The sequence below is a fragment of the Cherax quadricarinatus genome, chromosome 4 (genome assembly GCF_038502225.1).
Source record: "Cherax quadricarinatus isolate ZL_2023a chromosome 4, ASM3850222v1, whole genome shotgun sequence".
Lineage (NCBI taxonomy): Eukaryota > Metazoa > Arthropoda > Malacostraca > Decapoda > Parastacidae > Cherax > Cherax quadricarinatus.
In genome coordinates, this window is record NC_091295.1 from 1,818,547 (window position 1) to 1,844,010 (window position 25,464).

General features: G+C 40.8%; 1 protein-coding gene across 2 annotated transcripts in view; it reads right to left on the bottom strand.

The window, feature by feature from the left end:
- The window catches only part of LOC128689663 (uncharacterized), a 179,857-nt gene that overhangs the window by 27,783 nt on the left and 126,610 nt on the right, over window positions 1-25,464 (bottom strand). For both annotated transcript variants that reach the window (XM_070093973.1, XM_070093971.1), the window contains exon 10: window positions 2,808-2,954. In XM_070093973.1, the coding sequence (XP_069950074.1) occupies window positions 2,808-2,954 (147 nt within the window). The remainder of the gene's footprint in view (window positions 1-2,807; window positions 2,955-25,464) is intronic.

Here is a 25,464-nt window from a genome sequence, read left to right on the forward strand (position 1 = left end):
GCTAGCAGTGTTGTTCCTGGTGATCATTCAACCAGCTGCCAACAGTGTTGTTCCTGGTGGTCATTCAACCAGCTGTCAGCAGCATTGTTCCTGATCATCCAACCAGCTGCCAGCAATGCCGTTCCTGGTGATCATCCAGCCAGCTGCCAGCAGTGTTGTTCCTGGTTATCATCTAACCAGCTGCCAGCAGTGTTGTTCCTGGTGGTGATCATCCAACCAACTGCCAGCAGTGTTGTTCCTGGTGATCATTCAACCAGCTGCCAGCAGTATTGTTTCTGGTGATCATTCAAACAGCTGCTAGCTGTGTTGCTCCCAGTGATCATTCAACCAGCTGCCAGCAGTATTGTTTCTGGTGATCATTCAAACAGCTGCTAGCTGTGTTGTTCCCAGTGATCATTCAACCAGGTGCCAACAGTGTCATTCCTGGTGATCATCCAACCAGCTGCCAGTAATGCTATTTCAGGTGATGAGTCAACCAGCTACCAGCAGTGTTGTTCCTGATCACTCAATCAGCTGCCAGTAGTGTTATTTCAGGTGATCATTCAACGAGTGGCCAGCAGTGTAGTTCCTGGTGAGCATTCAACCAGCTGCCAGCAGTGTTGTTTCAGGAGGTGATCACTCAACAGTATGAAGATAGTTACTCAGCAGTATGAATAGTTACTCAGCAGTATGAAGTTAGTTACTCAGTAGTATGAAGATACTCAGCAGTATGAAGATACTCACTCAGCAGTATGAATAGTTACTCAGCAGTATGAAGATAGTTACTCAGCAGTATGAAGATAGTTACTCAGTAGTATGAAGATAGTTACTCAGTAGTATGAAGATAGTTACTCAGCAGTATGAAGATAGTTACTCAGCAGTATGAAGATAGTTACTCAGCAGTATGAAGATAGTTACTCAGCAGTATGAAGATAGTTACTCAGCAGTATGAAGATAGTTACTCAGCAGTATGAAGGTAGTTACTCAGTAGTATGAAGATAGTTACCCAGTAGTATGAAGGTAGTTACTCAGCAGTATGAAGATAGTTACTCAGTAGTATGAAGATAGTTACTCAGCAGTATGAAGGTAGTTACTCAGTAGTATGAAGGTAGTTACTCAGCAGTATGAAGATAGTTACTCAGTAGTATGAAGATAGTTACTCAGCAGTATGAAGATAGTTACTCAGTAGTATGAAGGTAGTTACTCAGCAGTATGAAGATACTCAGTAGTATGAAGATAGTTACTCAGCAGTATGAAGATAGTTACTCAGCAGTATGAAGATACTCAGTAGTATGAAGATAGTTACTCAGCAGTATGAAGATAGTTACTCAGCAGTATGAAGGTAGTTACTCAGTAGTATGAAGATAGTTACTCAGTAGTATGAAGATAGTTACTCAGTAGTATGAAGATAGTTACTCAGTAGTATGAAGATAGTTACTCAGTAGTATGAAGATAGTTACTCAGTAGTATGAAGATAGTTACTCAGTAGTATGAAGATAGTTACTCAGCAGTATGAAGATACTCAGTAGTATGAAGATAGTTACTCAGCAGTATGAAGATAGTTACTCAGCAGTATGAAGGTAGTTACTCAGCAGTATGAAGATAGTTACTCAGCAGTATGAAGATACTCAGTAGTATGAAGATAGTTACTCAGCAGTATGAAGATAGTTACTCAGCAGTATGAAGATAGTTACTCAGCAGTATGAAGGTAGTTACTCAGTAGTATGAAGGTAGTTACTCAGCAGTATGAAGATACTCAGTAGTATGAAGATAGTTACTCAGCAGTATGAAGATAGTTACTCAGCAGTATGAAGGTAGTTACTCAGTAGTATGAAGATAGTTACTCAGTAGTATGAAGATAGTTACTCAGTAGTATGAAGATAGTTACTCAGCAGTATGAAGATAGTTACTCAGTAGTATGAAGATAGTTACTCAGCAGTATGAAGATAGTTACTCAGCAGTATGAAGATAGTTACTCAGTAGTATGAAGATAGTTACTCAGCAGTATGAAGATAGTTACTCAGCAGTATGAAGATAGTTACTCAGCAGTATGAAGGTAGTTACTCAGTAGTATGAAGATAGTTACTCAGTAGTATGAAGGTAGTTACTCAGCAGTATGAAGATAGTTACTCAGCAGTATGAAGGTAGTTACTCAGCAGTATGAAGATAGTTACTCAGCAGTATGAAGATAGTTACTCAGCAGTATGAAGATAGTTACTCAGCAGTATGAAGGTAGTTACTCAGTAGTATGAAGATAGTTACTCAGTAGTATGAAGATAGTTACTCAGTAGTATGAAGATAGTTACTCAGCAGTATGAAGATAGTTACTCAGTAGTATGAAGATAGTTACTCAGCAGTATGAAGATAGTTACTCAGCAGTATGAAGATAGTTACTCAGTAGTATGAAGATAGTTACTCAGCAGTATGAAGATAGTTACTCAGCAGTATGAAGATAGTTACTCAGCAGTATGAAGGTAGTTACTCAGTAGTATGAAGATAGTTACTCAGTAGTATGAAGATAGTTACTCAGCAGTATGAAGATAGTTACTCAGCAGTATGAAGATAGTTACTCAGTAGTATGAAGATAGTTACTCAGCAGTATGAAGATAGTTACTCAGCAGTATGAAGGTAGTTACTCAGTAGTATGAAGATAGTTACTCAGCAGTATGAAGATAGTTACTCAGCAGTATGAAGATAGTTACTCAGTAGTATGAAGATAGTTACTCAGCAGTATGAAGATAGTTACTCAGCAGTATGAATAGTTACTCAGTATTAAGAAGATAGTTACTCAGCAGTATGAAGATAGTTACTCAGCACAGGTGACTCACCATTACCCGGGGGTACTCGTATCGCAACAATCTTGCCATCGTTGAGACGCAGGTAGATACCCTTCTGTGTCTTGATCACCATCACTGACTGGCCGGCCTTCAACAAAATTGGCTTCCCATCTCCAGAGTTGGTGGGGATGCTCACCTCTGTGCAAAAAAAAAAAAAAGAACATTTTGTTATTGTTCTTGAACACCTAAGAAAACAATGCCATGAGGTCAGGATGAGAGAACACAAACTTTCAAGACAACATATATATACCTCAGAACAAACAAGATCTACAAAAACATAAGTCACAATACCATGGTAATGTTTGTGGTCACCATGACTACCACAGTCTGGTCTAATACCAATCTACCTGTTATATCTGTTGAGTTCTCTCTCAGTGTATCAGTACACCTCTACTTTTCATTGTGTGTATTTTGCACTGTCTGCCAAGCCCCAGTGCTTAGAGTTTAGGTGTACTCAGTAATTTAGGTGCTTGACTGAATTATTATTTTTTTCAATACACTGGCCATATCCCACCAAGACAGGGTTACCCAAAAGAAAAACGAAAGTTTCTCTTTTTAACTTCAGTAATGTATATAGGAAAAGGTGTTACTAGCCCCTTGCTACCAGCATTTGAGTCGCCTCTTATGACACACATGGCTTATGGAAGAATAATTCTGTTCCACTTCCCCATGGAGATAGGAGGAAATAAACAACAACAACTAAGAAAATAAAAGAAAACCCAGAGTGGTGTGTATATACATGCTTGTACATGCATGTGTAGTGTGACCTAAGTGTAAGTAGAAGTAGCAAGATGTACCTGAAATCTTGCATGTTTATGAGATAGAAAAAAAAAGACACCAGCAATATTAGCATCATGGAAAACAAATACAGTGGACCCTCGCTTAACGATATTAATCCGTTCCTGAGAGCTCAACGTTAGGCGAAATTATCGTTAGCCAAATTAATTTTCCCCAAAAGAAATAATGGAAATCAAATTAATCCGTTCCTGACACCCCAAAGTATGAAAAAAAAATTTTTTACCACATGAAATATTAATTTTAATACACACAAACTGAAAAAGACATGTACAATTACATGACACTTACCTTTATTGAAGATCTGGTGATGATTGATGGGATGGGAGGAGGGGAGTGTGTGGATGGTGTTAATGTTTAAAGGGGGAATCCCCTTCCATTAGGACTTGAGGTATCAAGTCCTTTTCCGGGGTTACTTCCCTTCTTGTAAAGTAAAAGGACACAAGTGCAACTCATGTGACATTTTATTGTGGCAACGTTTCGCTCTCCAGGAGCTTTATCAAGCCATTACGTAATGGTTTGATAAAGCTCCTGGAGAGCGAAACGTTACCACAATAAAATGTCACATTAGTTGCACTTGTGTCCTTTTACTTTACATAGTCAGTAATTCTACCAACTTTATTACACTTCCCTTCTTCTTTTAATGCCACTAGGACCAGCTTGAGAGTCACTGGACCTCTGTCGCACAACATATCTGTCCATAGAGGCCTGTACCTCCCGTTCCTTCATGACATTCCTAAAGTGTTTCACAACATTGTCAGTGTAATAGTCACCAGCACGGCTTGCAGTAGCTGTGTCAGGGTGATTTTCATCAAAAAAGGTTTGCACTTCAAGCCACTTTGCACACATTTCCTTAATCTTTGAAGTAGTCAACTTCCTCAATTTCTCTATCCCCTCCTCCGAAGCAGTTTCCTCAGGTCTGGCCTCTTGCTGTTGAAGATGATCTTGCAGCTCATCAGTGGTTAGTTCTTCATTGTCCTCCTCCACCAACTCTTCCACATCCTCTCCACTAACCTCCAATCCAAAGGACTTCCCCAATGCCACAATTGATTCCACAACTGGCATACGCTTCTCAGGGTTATTCTCAAATCCTTCAAAATACCTTTTGTCTACACATTCTGGCCACAGTTTCTTCCAAGCAGAGTTCAAGGTCCTCTTAGTCACTTCCTCCCAAGCCTTACCTATAATGTTTACACAATTGAGGATACTAAAGTGATCTCTCCAAAACTCTCTTAGAGTCAACTGAGTTTCTGAGGTCACTACAAAGCACCTTTCAAACATAGCTTTTGTGTAGAGTTTTTTGAAGTTTGCAATGACCTGCTGGTCCATGGGCTGCAGGAGAGGAGTGGTATCAGGAGGCAAAAACTTGACCTTAATGAAGCTCATGTCCCCAGAAAGTCGCTCTGCCACGTCTGAAGGATGACCAGGAGCATTGTCTAATACCAGGAGGCACTTAAGGTCCAATTTATTTTCCAGGAGGTAATTTTTCACAGTGGGGGCAAATGCATGGTGTAACCAGTCATAGAAAAGGTCTCTAGTGACCCATGCCTTACTGTTTGTCCTCCACATCACACACAAATTAGCCTTGAGGACATTTTTTTTCCTGAACACTCTGGGAGTTTCAGAGTGATACACCAATAAAGGCTTCACTTTGCAATCACCACTAGCATTAGCACATATCAACAGAGTAAGCCTGTCTTTCATAGAGTTATGTCCTGGGAGTGCCTTTTCCTCCTGAGTAATGTAGGTCCTGCTTGGCATTTTCTTCCAAAACAGGCCTGTTTCATCACAAACACTTGTTCAGGTTACAATTCTTCACTGTCATGTACTCCTTGAATTCCTGCACATATATTTCAGCTGCTTTTTGGTCCGAACTGGCAGCCTCACCATGCCTTATCACACTATGTATGCCACTACGATTCTTAAATCTCTCAAACCAACCTCTGCTGGCCTTAAATTCACTCACATCACCACTAGTTGCAGACATTTTTCTAATTAAATCGTCATGCAACTTCCTAGCCTTTTCACATATGATCGCTTGAGAGATGCTATCTCCTGCTATCTGTTTTTCATTTATCCACACCAATAACAGTCTCTCAACATCTTCTATCACTTGCGGTCTCAGTTTCGAAAACATAGTTGCACCTTTGGCAAGAACAGCTTCCTTGATTGCCGTTTTCTTGCCCACAACAGTAGCGATGGTTGATTGGGGTTTTGTGTACAACCTGGCCAGCTCGGAGACACGCACTCCACTTTCCTGCTTAGCAATGATCTCTTTCTTCATATCCATAGTAATTTTTACCCTTTTTGTTGTAGGGTTGGCACTAGAAGCTTTCTTGGGGCCCATGGCGACTTATTTTGCAGGTGCAATCACTAAAAACCCTGTACAGTGGTCCCCTGTTTTTCATAATTAATCCGTTCCTGGAGGAGCTACTATAAACGAAATTTACGATTTGCTAATCAATTTTCCCCATAAGAAATAATGTAAATACAATTAATCCGTTCCCGACACCCAGAAGTATTAAAACAAAAAATTTTTTTACATGAAATATACATGTAGTACATAAACAATACAATGGGAAATGATGAATGAAACATTAACAGCATAACACTTACCTTTATTGGAGATTCTTCTTAGTGTATGGGAGACTGGAGGAGGAGAGAGATTGGATTGTTTACAGTTTGGTAGGGGAATCCCCTTCCAGCAACACCTCAGGTACCAATTGCTTCTCTGGGGTTGCTTCTCTTCTCTGTTTTTTAATGCCACTAGTACCACCTTGAGAGTCACTCTAGTCCTGTCTCGCAAAGTAACTGTGGAGAGAGCTCTGTTTCTGGCGTCTCTTTAACACTTCCCTAAAATGGCCCAAGATTTTGTCGCTGTACATATTTCTCACCTTCTTTACCACAGGCTTGGCACTAGGAGCTTTCTTTGGAGCCATGGTAGCTTATTTAGTACAGTGGACCCCCGCATACCGTTGGCATCACATAACGTTAAATCCGCATACCGATACATTTTATCGCTAAGATTTTGCCTCGCATACCGCTAAAAAACCCGCTCAACACTGTTCGTCCGAGACGCGTCTAATGTGCGGCCTGAGCCAGCCTCACATGTTCCGCCGGTGGCATTGTTTACCAGCCAGCCTCCGCAGTAACATCCAAGCATACAATCGGAACATTTCGTATTATTACAGTGTTTTTGGTGATTTTATCTGCAAAATAAGTGACCATGGGCCCCAAGAAAGCTTCTAGTGCCAACCCTACAGCAATAAGGGTGAGAATTACTATAGAGATGAAGAAAGAGATCATTGATAAGTATGAAAGTGGAGTGCGTGTCTCCGAGCTGGCCAGGTTGTATAATAAACCCCAATCAACCATCGCTACTATTGTGGGCAACAAAACGGCAATCAAGGAAGCTGTTCTTGCCAAAGGTTCAACTGTGTTTTCGAAACAGAGATCGCAAGTGATGGAAGATGTTGAGAGACTCCTATTGGTATGGATAAATGAAAAACAGATAGCAGGAGATAGCATCTCTCAAGTGATCATAAGTGAAAAGGCTAGGAAGTTGCATGAAGATTTAATTAAAAAAATGCCTGCAACTATTGATGATGTGAGTGAATTTAAGGCCAGCAAAGGTTGGTTTGAGAGATTTAAGAAGCGTAGTGGCATACATAGTGTGATAAGGCATGGTGAGGCTGCCAGTTCGGACCACAAAGCAGCTGAAAAATATGTGCAGGAATTCAAGGAGTAAATAGACAGTGAAGGACTGAAACCTGAACAAGTGTTTAATTGTGATGAAACAGGCCTGTTTTGGAAGAAAATGCCAAGCAGGACCTACATTACTCAGGAGGAAAAGGCACTCCCAGGACATAAACCTATGAAAGACAGGCTTACTCTGTTGATGTGTTCCAATGCTAGTGGTGATTGCAAAGTGAAGCCTTTATTAGTGTATCACTCAGAAACTCCCAGAGCGTTCAGGCAAAAGAATATCCTCAAGGCTAATTTGTGGGTGCTGTGGAGGGCAAACAGTAAGGCATGGGTCACTAGGGACTTTTTCTATGACTGGTTACACCATGCATTTGCCCCCAATGTGAAAGATTACCTAACTGAAAAGAAATTAGACCTTAAGTGCCTCCTGGTGTTAGACAATGCCCCTGGTCATCCTACAGACATGGCAGAGCGACTTTATGGGGACATGAGCTTCATTAAGGTGAAGTTTTTGCCTCCTAATACCACTCCTCTCCTGCAGCCCATGGACCAACAGGTTATTGCGAACTTCAAACAACTGTACACAAAAGCTCTGTTTGAAAGGTGCTTTGTAGTGACCTCAGAAACTCAACTGACTCTAAGAGAGTTTTGGAGAGAGCACTTTAATATCCTCAATTGTGTAAACCTTATAGGTAAGGCTTGGGAGGGAGTGACTAAGAAGACCTTGAACTCTGCTTGGAAGAAACTGTGGCCAGAATGTGTAGACCAAAGGGATTTTGAAGGGTTTCAGGCTAACCCTGAGAGGAGTATGCCAGTTGAGGAATCCATTGTGGCATTGGGAAAGTCCTTGGGGTTGGAGGTTAGTGGGAATGATGTGGAAGAGTTGGTGGAGGAGGACAATGAAGAACTAACCACTGATGAGTTGCTAGATCAACTTCAACAGCAAGAGGCCAGACCTGAGGAAACTGGTTCGGAGGAGGGGAGAGAGAAATTGAAGAAGTTGCCTACTTCAAAGATTAAGGAAATGTGTGGAATGTGGCTTAAAGTGCAAACCTTTTTTGATGACAATCACCCTAACACAGCTACTGCAAGCCGTGCTGGTGACTATTACACTGACACTGTTGTGAAACACTTTATTGAAGTCATAAAGGAACGAGAGGTACAGGCCGCTATGGACAGATATGTTGTGCAACAGAAGTCCAGTGACTCTGAAGCTGGTCCTAGTGGCATTAAAAGAAGAAGGGAAGTAACCCCAGAAAAGGACTTGACACCTCAAGTCTTAATGGAAGGGGATTCCCCTTCTAAACACTAAGACTCTCTCCTCCTCCCATCCCATCAATCATCACCAGATCTTCAATAAAGGTAAGTGTCATGTAATTGTGCATGCCTTTTTCAGTTTGTGGGTATTAAAATTAATATTTCATGTGGTAAATTTTTTTTTTCATACTTTGGGGTGTCTTGCACAGATTAATTTGATTTCCATTATTTCTTATGGGGAAAATTCATTCGCATAACGATAATTTCGCATAACAATGAGCTCTCAGGAACGGATTAATATCATTATGCGGGGCTCCACTGTACTTGCAAGCACTAAAATGAGTGGAATATTATGAAATATTCCGTAGGAGCACTTGAGGGGACCTTCACTCACTGGTAAACAATGCCAGACTGGCTGGGTAGGGAGGCCGCCCCGGCTCACACCGTGCGTTCATGTCCCGGACGAACTACTATTCGCGAGTCAACCTATGAAAAGTGAGTCCATGTTTATACAAAAATACCCCTATGATTGGCGAAATTTACAATTGCCGAGAACTACGAAAAGTGAGGGACCACTATAATATGAAATGTTCCGATTTTATGTTTGGATGCGACTGCGGTGGCTGGCTTGTAAACACTGGCACCCACGGGACAAGTGAGGCGTGCTCAGGCCACACGTGGACGCGTCTCGAACGGAACGAATCGCGTTGGGCGAGTTTTTTAGCGCTAGCCGAGGCAAAATTTTTGCGTTAAAATGTATCGCTAGGCGGATTTAACGTTATGCGATGCGTTCATTAGGCGAGGGTCCACTGTACAGGCTTCTGTTTTACGCTCACTTGGCAGGACGGTAGTACCTCCATGGGCGGTTGCTGTTTACCAACCTACCACCTAGGACCTATCATATTTATTCCAGAATATTAGGTATAACATAAATAATGTAGAAGCATGATAAAGATGCCCAAATTAATAAAACCTGACATTATATAGAAAGGTATTAAAGAGTGGAGGGCAGAGAGGGATATAAAAAAAAAAGTGACCACTACCATTACAAAAAGCATTAAGTGCCATTTTCTTGAAAAACAAAAATAATTCCCAAGTAATCAGCTATGCATGAGATTCCTGGAATATCTCAAAATTAAGTCATTGACATATTTCATGTTGTATTACAATTAATAATAAACAGACTGAAAGGTATTTCCCAACGAACGTGAAACTGAATGTTTTAATTTGGAGTGGAGACACTTTTGAAGTGTCAGTAAGGGGTCATTCCTCGATTAGTGACGAAATCGTTTACCAACAGGGTCTTAGGCCCCTATTTCCATCGTTAAGCGAGGAGAGGCTGTGCATAAATCAACAAATTCATTGTGAAAGATATTCTTTACACAGGATTGAAGAATTATTGTCAGTAGTGGATAAAGGCAAAACATTTACAAAATTAGATTTAAAAGATGCTTATTTACAGATACCTGTAGATGAGAGGATCCAACAGCTTTTAGTAATTAATACCCATATGGGACTTTTTATATACAAGAGATTTTTTTTTTCTTTTTTTAATAAGCTGGTAGTCTCCCACCGAGGCAGGGTGACCCAAAAAAAAGAAAATCCCCAAAAAGAAAATACTTTCATCATCATTCAACACTTTCACCTCACTCATACAAAATCACTGTTTTTGCAGAGGGACACGGAACACAACAGTTTAGAAGCATATACGTATAAAGATACACAACATATCCCTCCAAACTGCCAATATCCCAAACCCCACCTTTAACCTTTTCAGGGTTTTGGACGTACTAGTGCGGCTTACGCACCAGAGTTTTTGACATACTAGCATGCCTAAATTCTAGCGCCCTCAAATCTAGTGAGAGAAAACTGGTAGGCCTACATATGAAAGAATGGGTCTATGTGGTCAGTGTGCGCAGTATAAAAAAAATCCTGCAGCACACAGTGCGTAATGAGAAAAAAAAAAACTTTGACCATGTTTCTGGATTAAAACAGTGAATTTGTACTGTATTTCCGTATGGTATTTATTGTTGTATTCTAGTTTTCCTGGTCTCATTTGATAGAATGGAAGACATATTACAGAAATTGAGATGATTTTGACTGGTTCCACAATGAAAAGTACCTTGAAATTGAGCTCAAAGTAGCAGAAATGTTTGATTTTTACCAAAGTTCAAAAGTAAACAAATCATGCTAAGCGTCCAATACACGTCAACTGGCGAGTCTAATATTCTTTCACAAGTGCAACAATATTATTTATACCATTTCTACACTAATGCAGTACTCTGCATAACAGTAAATCTTCTATTTTTTGTGAATAAATCTTTTCTTCAAAATCTCCCATAATCACAGTATCATCAGCAAACAGTAACTGTGTCAATTCCCATTTTGTATTTGATTCCCCATAATTTAATCCCACCCCTCTCCCCAACACCCTAGCATTTACTTCTTTTACAACTCCATCTATAAATATATTAAACAACCATGGTGACATTACACATCACTGTCCTAGACACACCTTTACCAGGAAGTAGTCTCCCTCTCTTCTACACGCCCTAACCTGAGCCTCACTATCCTCATAGAAACTCTTTACAGCATTTAGTAACTTACCACTTATTCCATATACTTGCAACATCTGCAACATTGCTCCCCTATCCACTCTATCATATGCTTTTCTAAATCCATAAATGCAATGAAAACTCCCCTACCTTTATCTAAATACTGTTCACATATATGCTGTAAGTTTGGGGTGCCAGGTGTAAATGTAAATGGGAGCCCTTTGATTGAACTTGGTATAGAAAGGGGTTTAGTTATAAGTAATACATATTTTAAGAAAATGAGGATAAATAAGTATATAGTACAAGATATGATGTAGGGCGTAATGACAGTAGTTTGTTGGACTATGAAATGGTAGATAAAAGACTGTTGAATAGACTTCAGGATGTACATGTTTATAGAGGGGCCACAGATATATCAGATCACTTTCTAGTCATAGCTACAGTGAGAATAAAAGGTAGATGGGATACAAGGAAAATAAAAGCAGCAAGTAAGAGAGAGGTGAAGGTGTATAAACTAAAAGAGGAGGCAGTTAGGGTAAGATATAAACAACTAATGGAGGATAGATGGGTTAGTGAGAGTATAGGCAATGGTGTCGAAGATGTATGGGGTAGGTTTAAGAATGTAGTGATAGTGTTTTCAGCAGAAGTTTGTGGTCACAGGAAAGTGGGTGCGGGAAGGAAGAAGAGCGATGGTGGAATGATGATGTAGAGAGAGTAGTAAGGGAGAAAAAGTTAGCATATGAAAGGTTTTTACATAGTAGAAGTGATACAAGGAGGGAAGAGTATATGGAGAGAAAAAGAGAAGTTAAGAGAGTGGTGAAGCAATGTAAAACGAGAGCAAATGAGAGAGTGGGTGAGATGTTATCAACAAATTTTGATGAAAATAAGAAAAAGTTTTGGAGTGAGATTAATATGTTGAGGAAGCCTAGGGAACAAACGGATTTGACAGATAAAAATAGGAGAGGAGAGTTATTAAATGAAGAGTTAGAGGTATTGGGAAGATGGAGGGAATATTTTGAGTAATTGTTAAATGTTGATGAAGATAGGGAAGCTATGATTTCGTGTACAGGGTAAGGAGGAATAACATCTTGTAGGAGTGAGGAAGAGCCAGTTGTGAGTGTGGGGGAAGTTCGTGATGCAGTGGGTAGAATGAAAGGGGGTAAGGCAGCTGGGATTAATGGGATAAAGAAAGAAATGTTAAAAGCAGGAGGGGATATAGTTTTGGAGTGACTGGTGCTATTATTTAATAAATGTATGGAAGAGGGTAAGGTACCTAGGGATTTGGCAGAGAGCATTCATAGTTCCTTTGTATAAAGGCAAAGGGGATAAAAGAGAGTGCAAAAATTATAGGGGAATAAGTGTGTTGAGTATACCTGGTTAAGTGTATGGTTGAGTTATTATTGAAAGAATTAAGAGTAAGACAGAGAGTAGGATAGCAGATGAACAAGGAGGCTTTAGGAAAGGTAAAGGGTGTGTAGACCAAGTGTTTGCAGTGAAACATACAGGTGAACAGTATTTAGATAAGGGTAAAGAGGTTTTTGTGGCATTTATGGATTTAGAAAAGGCATATGGCAGGGTGGACAGGGGAGAAATGTGACAGATGTTGCAGGTGTATGGTATAAGAGTTTTTACGAGGATAGTGAGGCTCAGGTTAGAGTATGTAGGAGAGGGAGATTTTTTTCCCAGTAAAAGTAGGCCTTAGATAAGGATGTGTGATGTCACCATGGTTGTTCAATATATTTATAGATGTGGTTGTAAGAGAAGTGAATCGTCTTGGCAAGAGGTATAGAGTTAAAAGATAAAGAATCAAACACAATGTGGGAGTTGTCACAGTTGCTCTTTGCTGATGACACAGTGCCTTTGGGAGATTCTGAAGAGAAGTTGCAGAGGTTGGTGGATGAATTTGGTAGGGTATGTAAAAGAAGAAAATTAAAAGTGAATATAGGAAAGAATAAGGTTATGAGGATAACAAAAAGATTAGGTGACGAAAGACTGGATATCAGATTGGAGGGAGAGAGTATGGAGATGAATGTATTCAGATATTTAGGAGAGGACGCGTCAGCAGATGGGTCTATGAAGGATGAGGTGAATCACAGAATTGATGAGGGGAAAAGGGTGAGTGGTGCACTTAGGAGTCTGTGGAGACAAAGAACTTTGTCCGTAGAAGCAAAGAGGGGAATGTATGAGAGTATAGTTGTACCAACACTCTTGTATGGGTGTGACGCATGGGTGATGAATGTTGCAACGAGGAGAAGGCTGGAGGCAATGGAGATGTCATGTCTGAGGGCAACGTGTGGTGTGAGCATAATGCAGAGAATTCGTATTTCGGAAATTTGGAGATGTGGGATTACCAAAACTATTATCCAGAGGGCTGAGGAGGGGTTGTTGAGGTGGTTCGTACATGTAGAGAGAATGGAACAAAAGAGAATGACTTCGAGTGTGTATAAATGTGTAGTGGAGAGAAGGCAGGGTAGGGGTAGGCCTAGGAAGGGTTGGAGGTAGGGGGTAAAAGAGGTTTTGTGTGTGAGAGGCTTGGACTTCCAGCAAGCGTGCATGAGCATATTTGATAGGAGTGAATGGAGACAAACGGTTTTTAGTACTTGACATGCTGTTGGAGTGTATATGGAAAAGGCATATAGATTAACTCATGCCAAGGTTTAGGAGTGATGGAGAGCAAACACTGATTCCAACAATACCAGAAGCTGTAAGGAGTGGGTTGGTAATTCCTGGTCAGCACAGGGGAGCAGGGCATCTTTATGGTCAGAGGAACTGTCCACAATGGATACTAGTGGTAATAAATGGTCAGAGGAACTGTCCACAATGGATACTAGTGGTAATAAACTTAAGGATTAGGTTAGTATGCAGGAAGACTCCTGGAAGGTTTCATGATGAAAACAGCAGTGTGAGATGAGAGGTTGTATCTCAAGACAATACCAACCCTCCATATCTCAGGTGTTCCAGAAGAGTGGTCAAACCTCCAGATAGATTGGATTTATAAGTAGGTTTGGACGATGAGCTAATCATTATAATGTAACGATAATACCTGTTGTGATGATATAATTTAGAAAATGAGGAATGTAAGGTGTTATGTTCATATGTTTATGTTCATTCATTTATGGCTGTGGTGTCTATAGCTGTTGTTGTTTTGTTAACTGGGCCTTGGGGAGAGGACACTTTGTTATCAATACTCTGCCTTTCATTATACCCTACAACCATAACATGGAGGGTGTATAAATCTGTAGTGGAGGGGAGGGGTAGGGGTCATTCTAGGAAAGGATGGAGGGAGAAGATAAGAGGTTTTGTGTGCAAGTGGCTTGGATATACAGCAGGCATGTGTGAGCGTGTTAGATAGGTGTGAGTGGATATGAATGGTTTTTGGGATCTGACAAGCTGTTGGAGTGTAAGCAGAGTAATATTTTGAGACAGGATTCAGGGAAACCTGTTTGCTAGACTTGAGTCCTGGAAGTGGGAAGTACAATGCCTGCACTGTAAAGGAGGAGTTTGGAATATTGGCTGTTTGGATTGACATCTAAACTATCATATCTGAGTGTGTCTGCCAAGACAGTGGTTGTGTGTGAATGATGGTGAAAGTGTTTCTTTCTTTTTTGGGGCCACCTTGCCTTGGTGGGAGACTTTTTGGCAGTGAGTATACAGTATAAATTTTGATTAGGATGTAGACTGAATTTGTTGATTCCGACACCATTATGTTCCATACTAGTTCTTCATTATTTGTCAATACAATGTCAAGGGTATTTTCCAGACTGATTGGTTCTGTTATTGTGCAAATTGTGCACAACTCTGTCTTCTGGAACATAACCTTCAGGAAGGTGGGGAAAGGAAGGATAAGAAACTATTGAATATACACTGGGATTTTTTTTTTTTTTTAACAAGTCGGCCGTCTCCCACCGAGGCAGGGTGACCCAAAAAAGAAAGAAAATCCCCAAAAAGAAAATACTTTCATCAAACACTTCCACCTCACTCACACTTAATCACTGTTTTTGCAGAGGTGCTCAGAACATAACAGTTTAGAAGCATATACCTACAAAGATACACAACATATCCCTCCAAACTGTTAATATCCTGAACCCCTCCTTTAGAGTGCAGGCATTGTACTTCCTATTTCCAGCGCTCAAGTCCAGCTATATAAAAATAACCGGTTTCCCTGAATCCCTTCACTAAATATTACCCTGCTCACATTCCAACAGATCGTCAGGTCCCAAATACCATTCGTCTCCATTCACTATTGAACATGCTCATGCACGCCTGCTGGAAGTCCAAGCCCCTCGCCCACAAAACCTCCCTAATCCCTTCCTTCCAACCTTTTCGAGGACGACCCCTACCGCGCCTTCCTTCCCTTACAGATTTATACGCTCTCCATGTCATTCTACTTTGATCCATTCTCTCTAAATGACCAAACCACCTCAACAACCCCTCTTCAGCCCTCTGACTAATACTTTTATTAACTCCACACCTTCTCCTAATCTCCACATTCTGAATTTTCTGCATAATATTTACACCACACATTGCCCTTAGACAGGACATCTCCACTGCCTCCAACTGGCTCCTTGCTGCTGCATTCACAACCCAAGCTTCACACCTATATAAGAGTGTTGGTACTACTATACTTTCATACATTCCCTTCTTTGCCTCCATAGATAACGTTTTTTGTCTCCACATATACCTCAACGCACCACTTACCTTTTTTCCCCTCATCAATTCTATGATTAACCTCATCCTTCATAAATCCATCCGCCAACACGTCAACTCCCAAGTATCTGAAAACATTCACTTCTTCCATACTACTCCTCAATTTAATATCCAGTTTTTCTTTATCTAAATCATTTGATACCCTCATCACCTTATTCTTTTCTATGTTCACTTTCAACTATCTATCCTTACACACACACCCAAACTCATCCACTAACCTTTGAAATTTTTCTTTAGAATCTCCCATAAGCACAGTATCATCAGCAAAAAGCAACTGTGCCAATTCCCATTTTGTATTTAATTCCCCATAATTTAATCCCACCCCTTTCCCCAACACCCTAACATTTACTTCTTTTACAACCCCATCTATAAATATATTAAACAACCATGGTGACATTACACATCCCTGTCTAAGACCTACTTTTACCGGGAAGTAGTCTCCCTCTCTTCTACACACCCTAACCTGAGCCTCACTTTCCTCATAAAAAACTCTTTACAGCATTTAGTAACTTACCATCTATTCCATACACTTCCAACATCTGCCACATTGCTCCCCTATCCACTATCATATACCTTTTCTAAATCCATAAATGCAATAAAAACTTTCCTGATAAATTAGACACATGTGCAACTCTTGGGTATCTTTATTGAGGAAACGTTTCGCCACACAGTGGCTTCATCAGTCCATACATAGGAGAAACTTGAAGAACAGGAGGAGAATGAGGTAATCAGTCCCTCAACCTTGAGTCGATGTGCTCAGTCCATCAATCTTGAATAGAATACGGCATATGAGCGGAGAAGCAGCTTATAAACCGTATGGCAGGAGAGGTGCAGCAGTCATAGGTGGTGTCACATTTGTTCAATGTGGAAGTGGCTTCATCAGTCAAAACAAAGGATAAACTTGAAGAACAGGAGGAGAAGGAGGTAACCCTTGGGCACGACCTACTTCCACATTGGACAAATGTGACACCACCTATGACTGCTGCACCTCTCCTGCCATACGATTTATAAGCTGCTTCTCCGCTCATATGCCGTATTCTATTCAAGACTGATGGACTGAACACATCGACTCAAGGTTGAGGGACTGATTACCTCATTTTCCTCCTGTTCTTCAAGTTTCTCCTACGTATCGACTGATGAAGCCACTGTGTGGCGAAACGTTTCCTCAATAAAGATACCCAAGAGTTGCACATGTGTCTAATTTATCAACATGTCGGTTCTCTGAACCATTCATCTACAAACCTGTCAGACACTGCAACTTCTTGGGATCTTAATACTTAGGAATTCTTCGCTTGCCTAATTCTTGGGCACAACCTACTTCCACACTGAACAAATGTGACACCACCTATGACTGCTGCACCTCTCCTGCCATATGGTTTATAAGCTGCTTCTCTGCTCATATGCCGTATTCTATTCAAGATTGACGGACTGAACACATCGACTCAAGGTTGAGGGACTGGTTACCTCATTCTCGTCCTGTTCTTCAAGTTTCTCCTACGTATCGACTGATGAAGCCACTGTGTGGCGAAACGTTTCCTCAATAAAGATACCCAAGAGTTGCACATGTGTCTAATTTATCAACATGTCGGTTCTCTGAACCACTCATCTAAAAACTTTCCTACCTTTATCTAAATACTGTTCACATATATGCTTCAATGTAAACACTTGATCTACACATCCCCTACCCATTCTGAAACCTCCTTGATCATCCGCAATCCTACATTCTGTCTTACCTCTAATTCTTTCAATTATAACCCTACCACACACTTTTCCTGGTATACTCAGTAAACTTATTCCTCTATAATTTTTACAATCTCTTTCGTCCCCCTTCCCTTTATATAAAGGGACTATACATGCTCTCTGCCAATCCCTAGGTACCTTCCCTTCTTTCATACATTTTTTATTTTATTAACACACTGGCCGATTCCCACCAAGGCAGGGTGGCCCGAAAAAGAAAAACTTTCACCATCATTCACTCCATCACTGTCTTGCCAGAAGGGTGCTTTACACTACAGTTTTTAAATTGCAACATTAACATCCCTCCTTCAGAGTGCAGGCACTGTACTTCCCATCCCCAGGACTCAAGTCCGGCCTGCCGGTTTCCCTGAATCCCTTCATAAATGTTACTTTGCTCACACTCCAACAGCACATCAAATATTAAAAACCATTTGTCTCCATTCACTCCTATCAAACACACTCACACATGCCTGCTGGAAGTCCAAGCCCCTCGCACACAAAACCTCCTTCACCCCCTCCCTCCAACCTTTTCTAGGCCGACCCCTACCCTGCCTTCCTTCCACTACAGACTGATACACTCTTGAAGTCATTCTGTTTTGCTCCATTCTCTCTACATGTCCGAACCACCTCAACAACCCTTCCTAATCCCTCTGGACAACAGTTTTGGTAATCCCGCACCTCCTCCTAACTTCCAAACTACGAATTCTCTGCATTATATTCACACCACACATTGCCCTCAGACATGACATCTCCACTGCCTCCAGCCTTCTCCTCGCTAAAACATTCATCACCCATGTTTCACACCCATATAAGAGCGTTGGTAAAACTATACTCTCATACATTCCCCTCTTTGCCTCCAAGGACAAAGTTCTTTGTCTCCACAGACTCCTAAGTGCACCGCTCACCCTTTTCCCTTCATCGATTCTATGATTCACCTTATCTTTCATAGACTCATCCGCTGAGACATCCACTCCCAAATATCTGAATACATTCACCTCCTCCATACTCTCTCCCTCCAATCTGATATCCAATCTTTCATCACTTAATCTTTTTATCTTCATAACCTTACTCTTTCCTGTATTCACTTTTAATTTTCTTCTTTTGCATCAGCAAAGAGCAGCTGTGACAACTCCCACTTTATGTGTGATTCTTTATCTTTTAACTCCACGCCTCTTGCCAAGACCCTCGCATTTACTTCTCTTACAACCCCATCTATAAATATATTAAACAACCACGGTGACATCACACATCCTTGTCTAAGGCCTACTTTTACTGGGAAATAATCTCCCTCTTTCCTACATACTCTAACTTGAGCCTCACTATTCTCGTAAAAACTCTTCACTGCTTCAAGTAACCTACCTCCTACACCATACACCTGTAACATCTGCCACATTGCCCCCCTATCCACCCTGTCATACGCCTTTTCCAAATCCATAAATGCCACAAAAACCTCTTTAGCCTTATCTAAATACTGTTCACTTATATGTTTCACTGTAAACACCTGGTCCACACACCCTCTACCTTTCCTAAAGCCTCCTTGTTCATCTGCTATCCTATTCTCCGTCTTACTCTTAATTCTTTCAATAACAACCCTACCATACACTTTACCAGGTATACTCAACAGACTTATCCCCCTATAATTTTTGTACTCTCTTTTGTCCCTTTTGCCTTTATACAAAGGAACTATGCATGCTCTCTGCCAATCCCTAGGTACCTTACCCTCTTCCCTACATTTATTAACCCTTTCAGGGTCCAAGGCCAAAATCTGAAGTGGTGCTCCAGTGTCCAAGAAATTTTGAAAAAAAAAAAAAATTATTTTTTCTTACAGAATTAAAGAGCATATTTTTGTGAAGGTAATAAGACAAAAAAAAAAATCTGATCAGTACTTACCGAGATACAGTGCCAAGAAGTTTGTCAAAAATGATGTGGTGGCGGCAACATCGACGAATTCCACATACGCGCATTACATTATTTTGTGAATTTAGTTGTTTTTTCTTTTCTTTTCCAATTTTTTTGTATTCCTACTAACATTTGGGGCCTGAGAGACCAATACTGTATATAATGTATATATATAAACTCACTGTATTGAACACAATAACCGCACTAAAGTTATTATCATATTATTGTTTACCACTGTTGTTTATTACAATAAACATGCACAAATATTGTATAATACTAATGTTCTATCATATATTTACATATTTACAATCACTGGACATGGTTTTAGAACTGCTGGAGCTTGTGGAACTCCTTGAAACAAGGCACCATGCACAGAGGCACCTTACATTCCTCACACATAAACCGAGTGTCTTTGCGTCTTTGTTGCCGTCGTTTTGTTTGTGCACAGACAATGCATCTCTTCTGAGCAAATTTCTTCTGAGTTGAAGGAAGCTGTATTATGAAATGATCACCTTCTCTCCTCAAACGCTTGGGTATATCCTGAGGAATTCGAGAACCATGTTGTATAGCAGGTGTTGTTACCTGGTACTTCATTATGAGTTGTCTGACAACAGACAAACAAAATTCACCGTACGGTGGTCTGTTGCCAGTCTTTATTTGGTACATATTATATGCATTGAGCATTGAAATGTCCATGAGATGGAAGAAAAGTTTCATGTACCACTTGTAACTCTTACGAACACAGTCAACAAAACCAATCTGCATGTCACACTTGTCAACCAAGCGCATGTTTTGTGTATAATCAATCACTGACACTGGTTTTCGAATACGTTCATTAGTCACTCGATCAACTTTGCCACTGTCTTGCATTTCATTACGGTGAATGGTTGTCAACAATGTGACATCTCGTTTGTCATGCCACCGTAATGCCATGATGTCAATGGCAGTGAACACCTGCACGTCATCACCACGAGCACCTGCGTTGAGCCTGGGCATATGTTTACGATTAGAACGCACTGTGCCACACACATCTGTCTTGTTCACTTGCAAGAAATCACTGAGTAATGGGCTTGTGTACCAGTTATCGGTATACAGTGGACCCCCGCATAACGATTACCTCCGAATGCGACCAATTATGTAAGTGTATTTAAGTAAGTGCGTTTGTACGTGTATGTTTGGGGGTCTGAAATGGACTAATCTACTTCACAATATTTCTTATGGGAACAAATTCGGTCAGTACTGGCACCTGAACATACTTCTGGAGTGAAAAAATATCGTTAACCGGGGGTCCACTGTATAATGTATGCCCCTTACCAAGATAAGGTGCCATCATGTTTCTCACTACGTCACCTGAGATACCCAATAACATCTTGGTATCTTTCAATGTTTTACTACCCATGTATACAACAATATCCAACACCAGGCCACTGTCACAATCACAGAGTACAAACCGTTTTATACCAAAGCGTTTCCTCTTGCTCGGTATGTACTGCTTGAATGACAGTCTACCTTTGAACAAAATCAAAGACTCGTCAATTACAAGATTCTTGAATGGATAAAAGTATATCCTGAACTTTTGTTTGAGATACATGAAAACATTTCTAATCTTGTATAACCTGTCACTTCTGTCAGGCCTGGTTTTGTCAGAGAAGTGCAACATACGTAAGAGTAAGATAAACCTGTTCACTGGTATGATTTCACGGAAGACCGGGGTAGAAATTAGCCGATCTGTGGACCAGTATGCTTTTATATTATGCTTATAGACGTGAGGCATAAGCATTATTGTTGCAAAAAGTAAATACATTTCTGCAACAGTCGTCTCTTTCCACCTGTGTAGTCTTGACTGTGGTGATAAGATCGTATTTGCCATGGTGTACTCAAAATACTTATTACTTTCCCTGACAATAATTTCCATCAATGGCTGGTCAAAGAATAATTCAAAGAATTCCAGTTCATTGGCCGTGGTTCCAAGGGGACAGGTAGGTAGAATTCCACTTTGAGAATCATCAAAGTGGTGAGGCTTGGAAACAAAATTGGGATTTTGCTGCCAATCCCACATACGGTTTGCTGGTGGATACTGGACATCATAGGCTGGTTGTGCGGGTGGTTGTGGTTGTGGTGGGCTGGTGGCTGGTGCTCCGCTTTGTCCTTGAAGTGACAAGTCAGCAGCGTGGGTCCCAGCGTGGCCTGGTGAGTCACGCATGGCGGTGCCACTACCATCACCACTAACACCATCCACTGATGCCTGTGGTCTATCCATGCCAAGTGTAGCCACATCATCCTCACTATCACTACCTAAAACTGGTGGTGGGCCACGGGATGTACTCCGGGATGTACTCCGGGATGTACTCTGTCCCCTGGGCACAGCATAGGGTACACTACCCGAGCGCATGCGGCGGCGAACATACCGACGCTTCACTGGTGAATATGATTCCTCACTATCACTACTCGATTGATCATCGAGCGCAATAAAATCACAGTCCACGTCACTATCATCATCATTACTGAAGTCAGAGGCCTGGCCACGCGAAAATATTAGTTTTCTCTTGCGATGAGGAACAACCGACCGTGAGTCACGAGTGCCCACACCAGAGGTAGAAGGTTGAGGATCGTCAGGGTTTTCTGCACTATTATTGATATCCTGGTCATTCTTTTCGGTCACTAACTGATCAAAGCCGTAGAATTTGTCTTCATTTCCACTTCCATCAGTGTCAGAACTATCAGATAGGAAGAGGAGAGTCCCAATTTTCCGGGGAGTGAGAGCTGACTTGCGACGAGGCATGGTGAACAAGGGTAACTGAGCCGGCGTTCCCACAATGCTATGCGGGCGCCTAGATTTTTTGTTTATGGCGCAAACCCACCACGCAGACCCGTTCTCTCACATGTAGGCCTATGAGCGTTTTCGCGCTAAATTTGACGGCGCTAGAATTTTGGCATAGATCTACGGTTTGGACACTCAACATAAAGCTGTTGATCTATGGGACGGACCCTGAAAGGGTTAAATAATTGCACCAACCACTCTAAAACTATATCCCCACCTGCTTTTAACATTTCTATCTTTATCCCATCAATCCCGGCTGCCTTACCCCCTTTCATTTTACCTACTGCCTCATGAACTTCCTCCACACTCACAACTGGCTCTTCCTCACTCCTACAAGATGTTATTCCTCCTTGCCCTATACACGAAATCACAGCTTCCCTATCTTCGTCAACATTTAACAATTCCTCAAAATATTCCTTCCATCTTCCCAATACCTCTAACTCTCCATTTAATAACTCTCCTCTCCTATTTTACCTACTGCCTCACGAACTTCCTCCACACTCACAACTGGCTCTTCCTCACTCCTACAAGATGTTATTCCTCCTTGTCCTATACACGAAATCACAGCTTCCCTATCTTCATCAACATTTAACAATTCCTCAAAATATTCCTTCCATCTTCCCAATACCTCTAACTCTCCATTTAATAACTCTCCTCTCCTATTTTTAACTGACAAATCCATTTGTTCTCTAGGCTTCCTTAACTTGTTAATCTCACTCCAAAACTTTTTCTTATTTTCAACAAAATTTGTTGATAACATCTCACCCACTCTCTCATTTGCTCTCTTTTTACATTGCTTCAGAACTCTCTTAACCTCTCTCTTTTTCTCCATATACTCTTCCCTCCTTGCATCACTTCTACTAACTTTTTCTCCCTTACTACTCTCTTTACATCATCATTCCACCAATCGCTCCTCTTCCCTCCCGCTCCCACTTTCCCGTAGCCAGAAACTTGTGCTCAGCACTCTAACCCTACATTTTTAAACCTACCCCATACCTCTTCGACCCCATTGCCTATGCTCTCATTAGCCCATCTATCCTCCAATAGCTGTTTATATCTTACCCTAACTGCCTCCTCTTTTAGTTTATAAACCTTCACCTCTCTCTTCCCTGATGCTTCTATTCTCCTTGTATCCCATCTACCTTTTACTCTCAGTGTAGCTACAACTAAAAAGTGATCTGATATATCTGTGGCCCCTATATAAACATGTACATCCTGAAGTCTACTCAACAGTCTTTTATATACCAATACATAATCCAACAAACTACTGTCATTTTGCCCTACATCATATCTTGTATACTTATTTATCCTCTTTTTCTTAAAATATGTATTACTTATAACTAAACCCCTTTCTATACAAAGTTCAATCAAAGGGCTCCCATTATCGTTTACACCTGGCACCCCAAACTTACCTATCACACCCTCTCTAAAAGTTTCTGCAACTTTAGCATTCAGGTCCCCTACCACAATTACTCTGAAAATCTCTCTCTCTCTCCTCTACATTCCTCTCTTCTCCAGGTGCATACACGCTTATTATGACCCACTTTTCGCATCCAACCTTTACTTTAATCCACATAATTCTTGAATTTACACATTCATATTCTCTTTTCTCCTTCCATAACTTATCCTTCAACATTACTGCTACCCCTTCCTTAGCTCTAACTCTCTCAGATACTCCAGATTTAATCCCATTTATTTCCCCCCACCGAAACTCCCCTACCCCCTTCAGCTTTGCTTCGCTTAGGGCCAGGATATCCAACTTCTTTTCACTCATAACATCAGCAATCATCTGTTTCTTGTCATCCGCACTACATACATGCACATACATTTATTACACAAAAATACCAACCACTCCAACACTATATTGCCCCCTGCTTTTAACATTTCTGTCATGATCCCATCAGTTACAGCTGCTTTACCCCCTTTCATTCTACGTAATGCCTCACGCACCTCCCCCACACTGACATCCTGTTCTTCTTCACTCCTAAAAGATGGTATACCTCTCTGGCCAGTGCATGAAATTACCACTTCCCTTTCTTCGTCGACATTTAAAAGTTCCTCAAAATATTCTCGCCATCTACCCAAAACCTCCATCTCCCCATCTACTAACTCCCCTACTCTGTTTTTAACTGACAAATCCATTCGTTCTCTAGGCTTTCTTAACTTGTTTAACTCCAAATTTTTTTCTTATTTTCATGAAAATTCCTTGACAGTGCCTCTCCCACTCTATTATCTGCTCTCCTTTTGCACTATCTCACCACTCTCTTCACCTTTCTTTTACTCTCCATATACTCTACTCTTCTTATAACACTTCTGCTTTGTAAAAACCTCTCATAAGCTAACTTTTTCTCTTTTATCACACCCTTTACTTCATCATTCCACCAATTACTCCTCTTTCCTCCTGCACCCACCCTCCTATAACCACAAACTTCTGCCCCACATTCTAATATTGCATTTTTAAAACTATTCCAACCCTCTCAACCTCCCCACTACTCATACTTGCACCAGCCCACCTTTCTGCCAATAGTTGCTTATATCTCACCCGAACTTCCTCCTCCCTTAGTTTATACACTTTCACCTCCCTCTTGCTTGTTGTTGACATTTTCCTCTTTTCCTATCTACCTCTTACTCTAACTGTAGCTACAACTAAATAATGATCCGATATATCAGTTGCCCCTCTATAAACGTGTACATCCTGGAGCCTACCCATCAACCTTTTATCCACCAATAAATAATCTAACAAACTACAGTGGACCCCCGGTTAACGATATTTTTTCACTCCAGAAGTATGTTCAGGTGCCAGTACTGACCGAATTTGTTCCCATAAGGAATATTGTGAAGTAGATTAGTCCATTTCAGACCCCCAAACATACACGTACAAACGCACTTACATAAATACACTTACATAATTGGTCGCAATCGGAGGTGATCGTTATGCGGGGGTCCACTGTACTTTCATTACATGCTATATCATACCTTGTATATTTATTTATCCTCTTCTTCACAAAATACGTATTACTTATTACCAAACCTCTTTCTACACATAGCTCAATTAACCCTTTGACTGTTTCCGACGTATAAATACGTCTTACGAGCCAATGTTTCTGACGTATTTATACGCATAAATTCTAGCAGCTTCAAATCAAGCAGGAGAAAGCTGGTAGGCCCACAT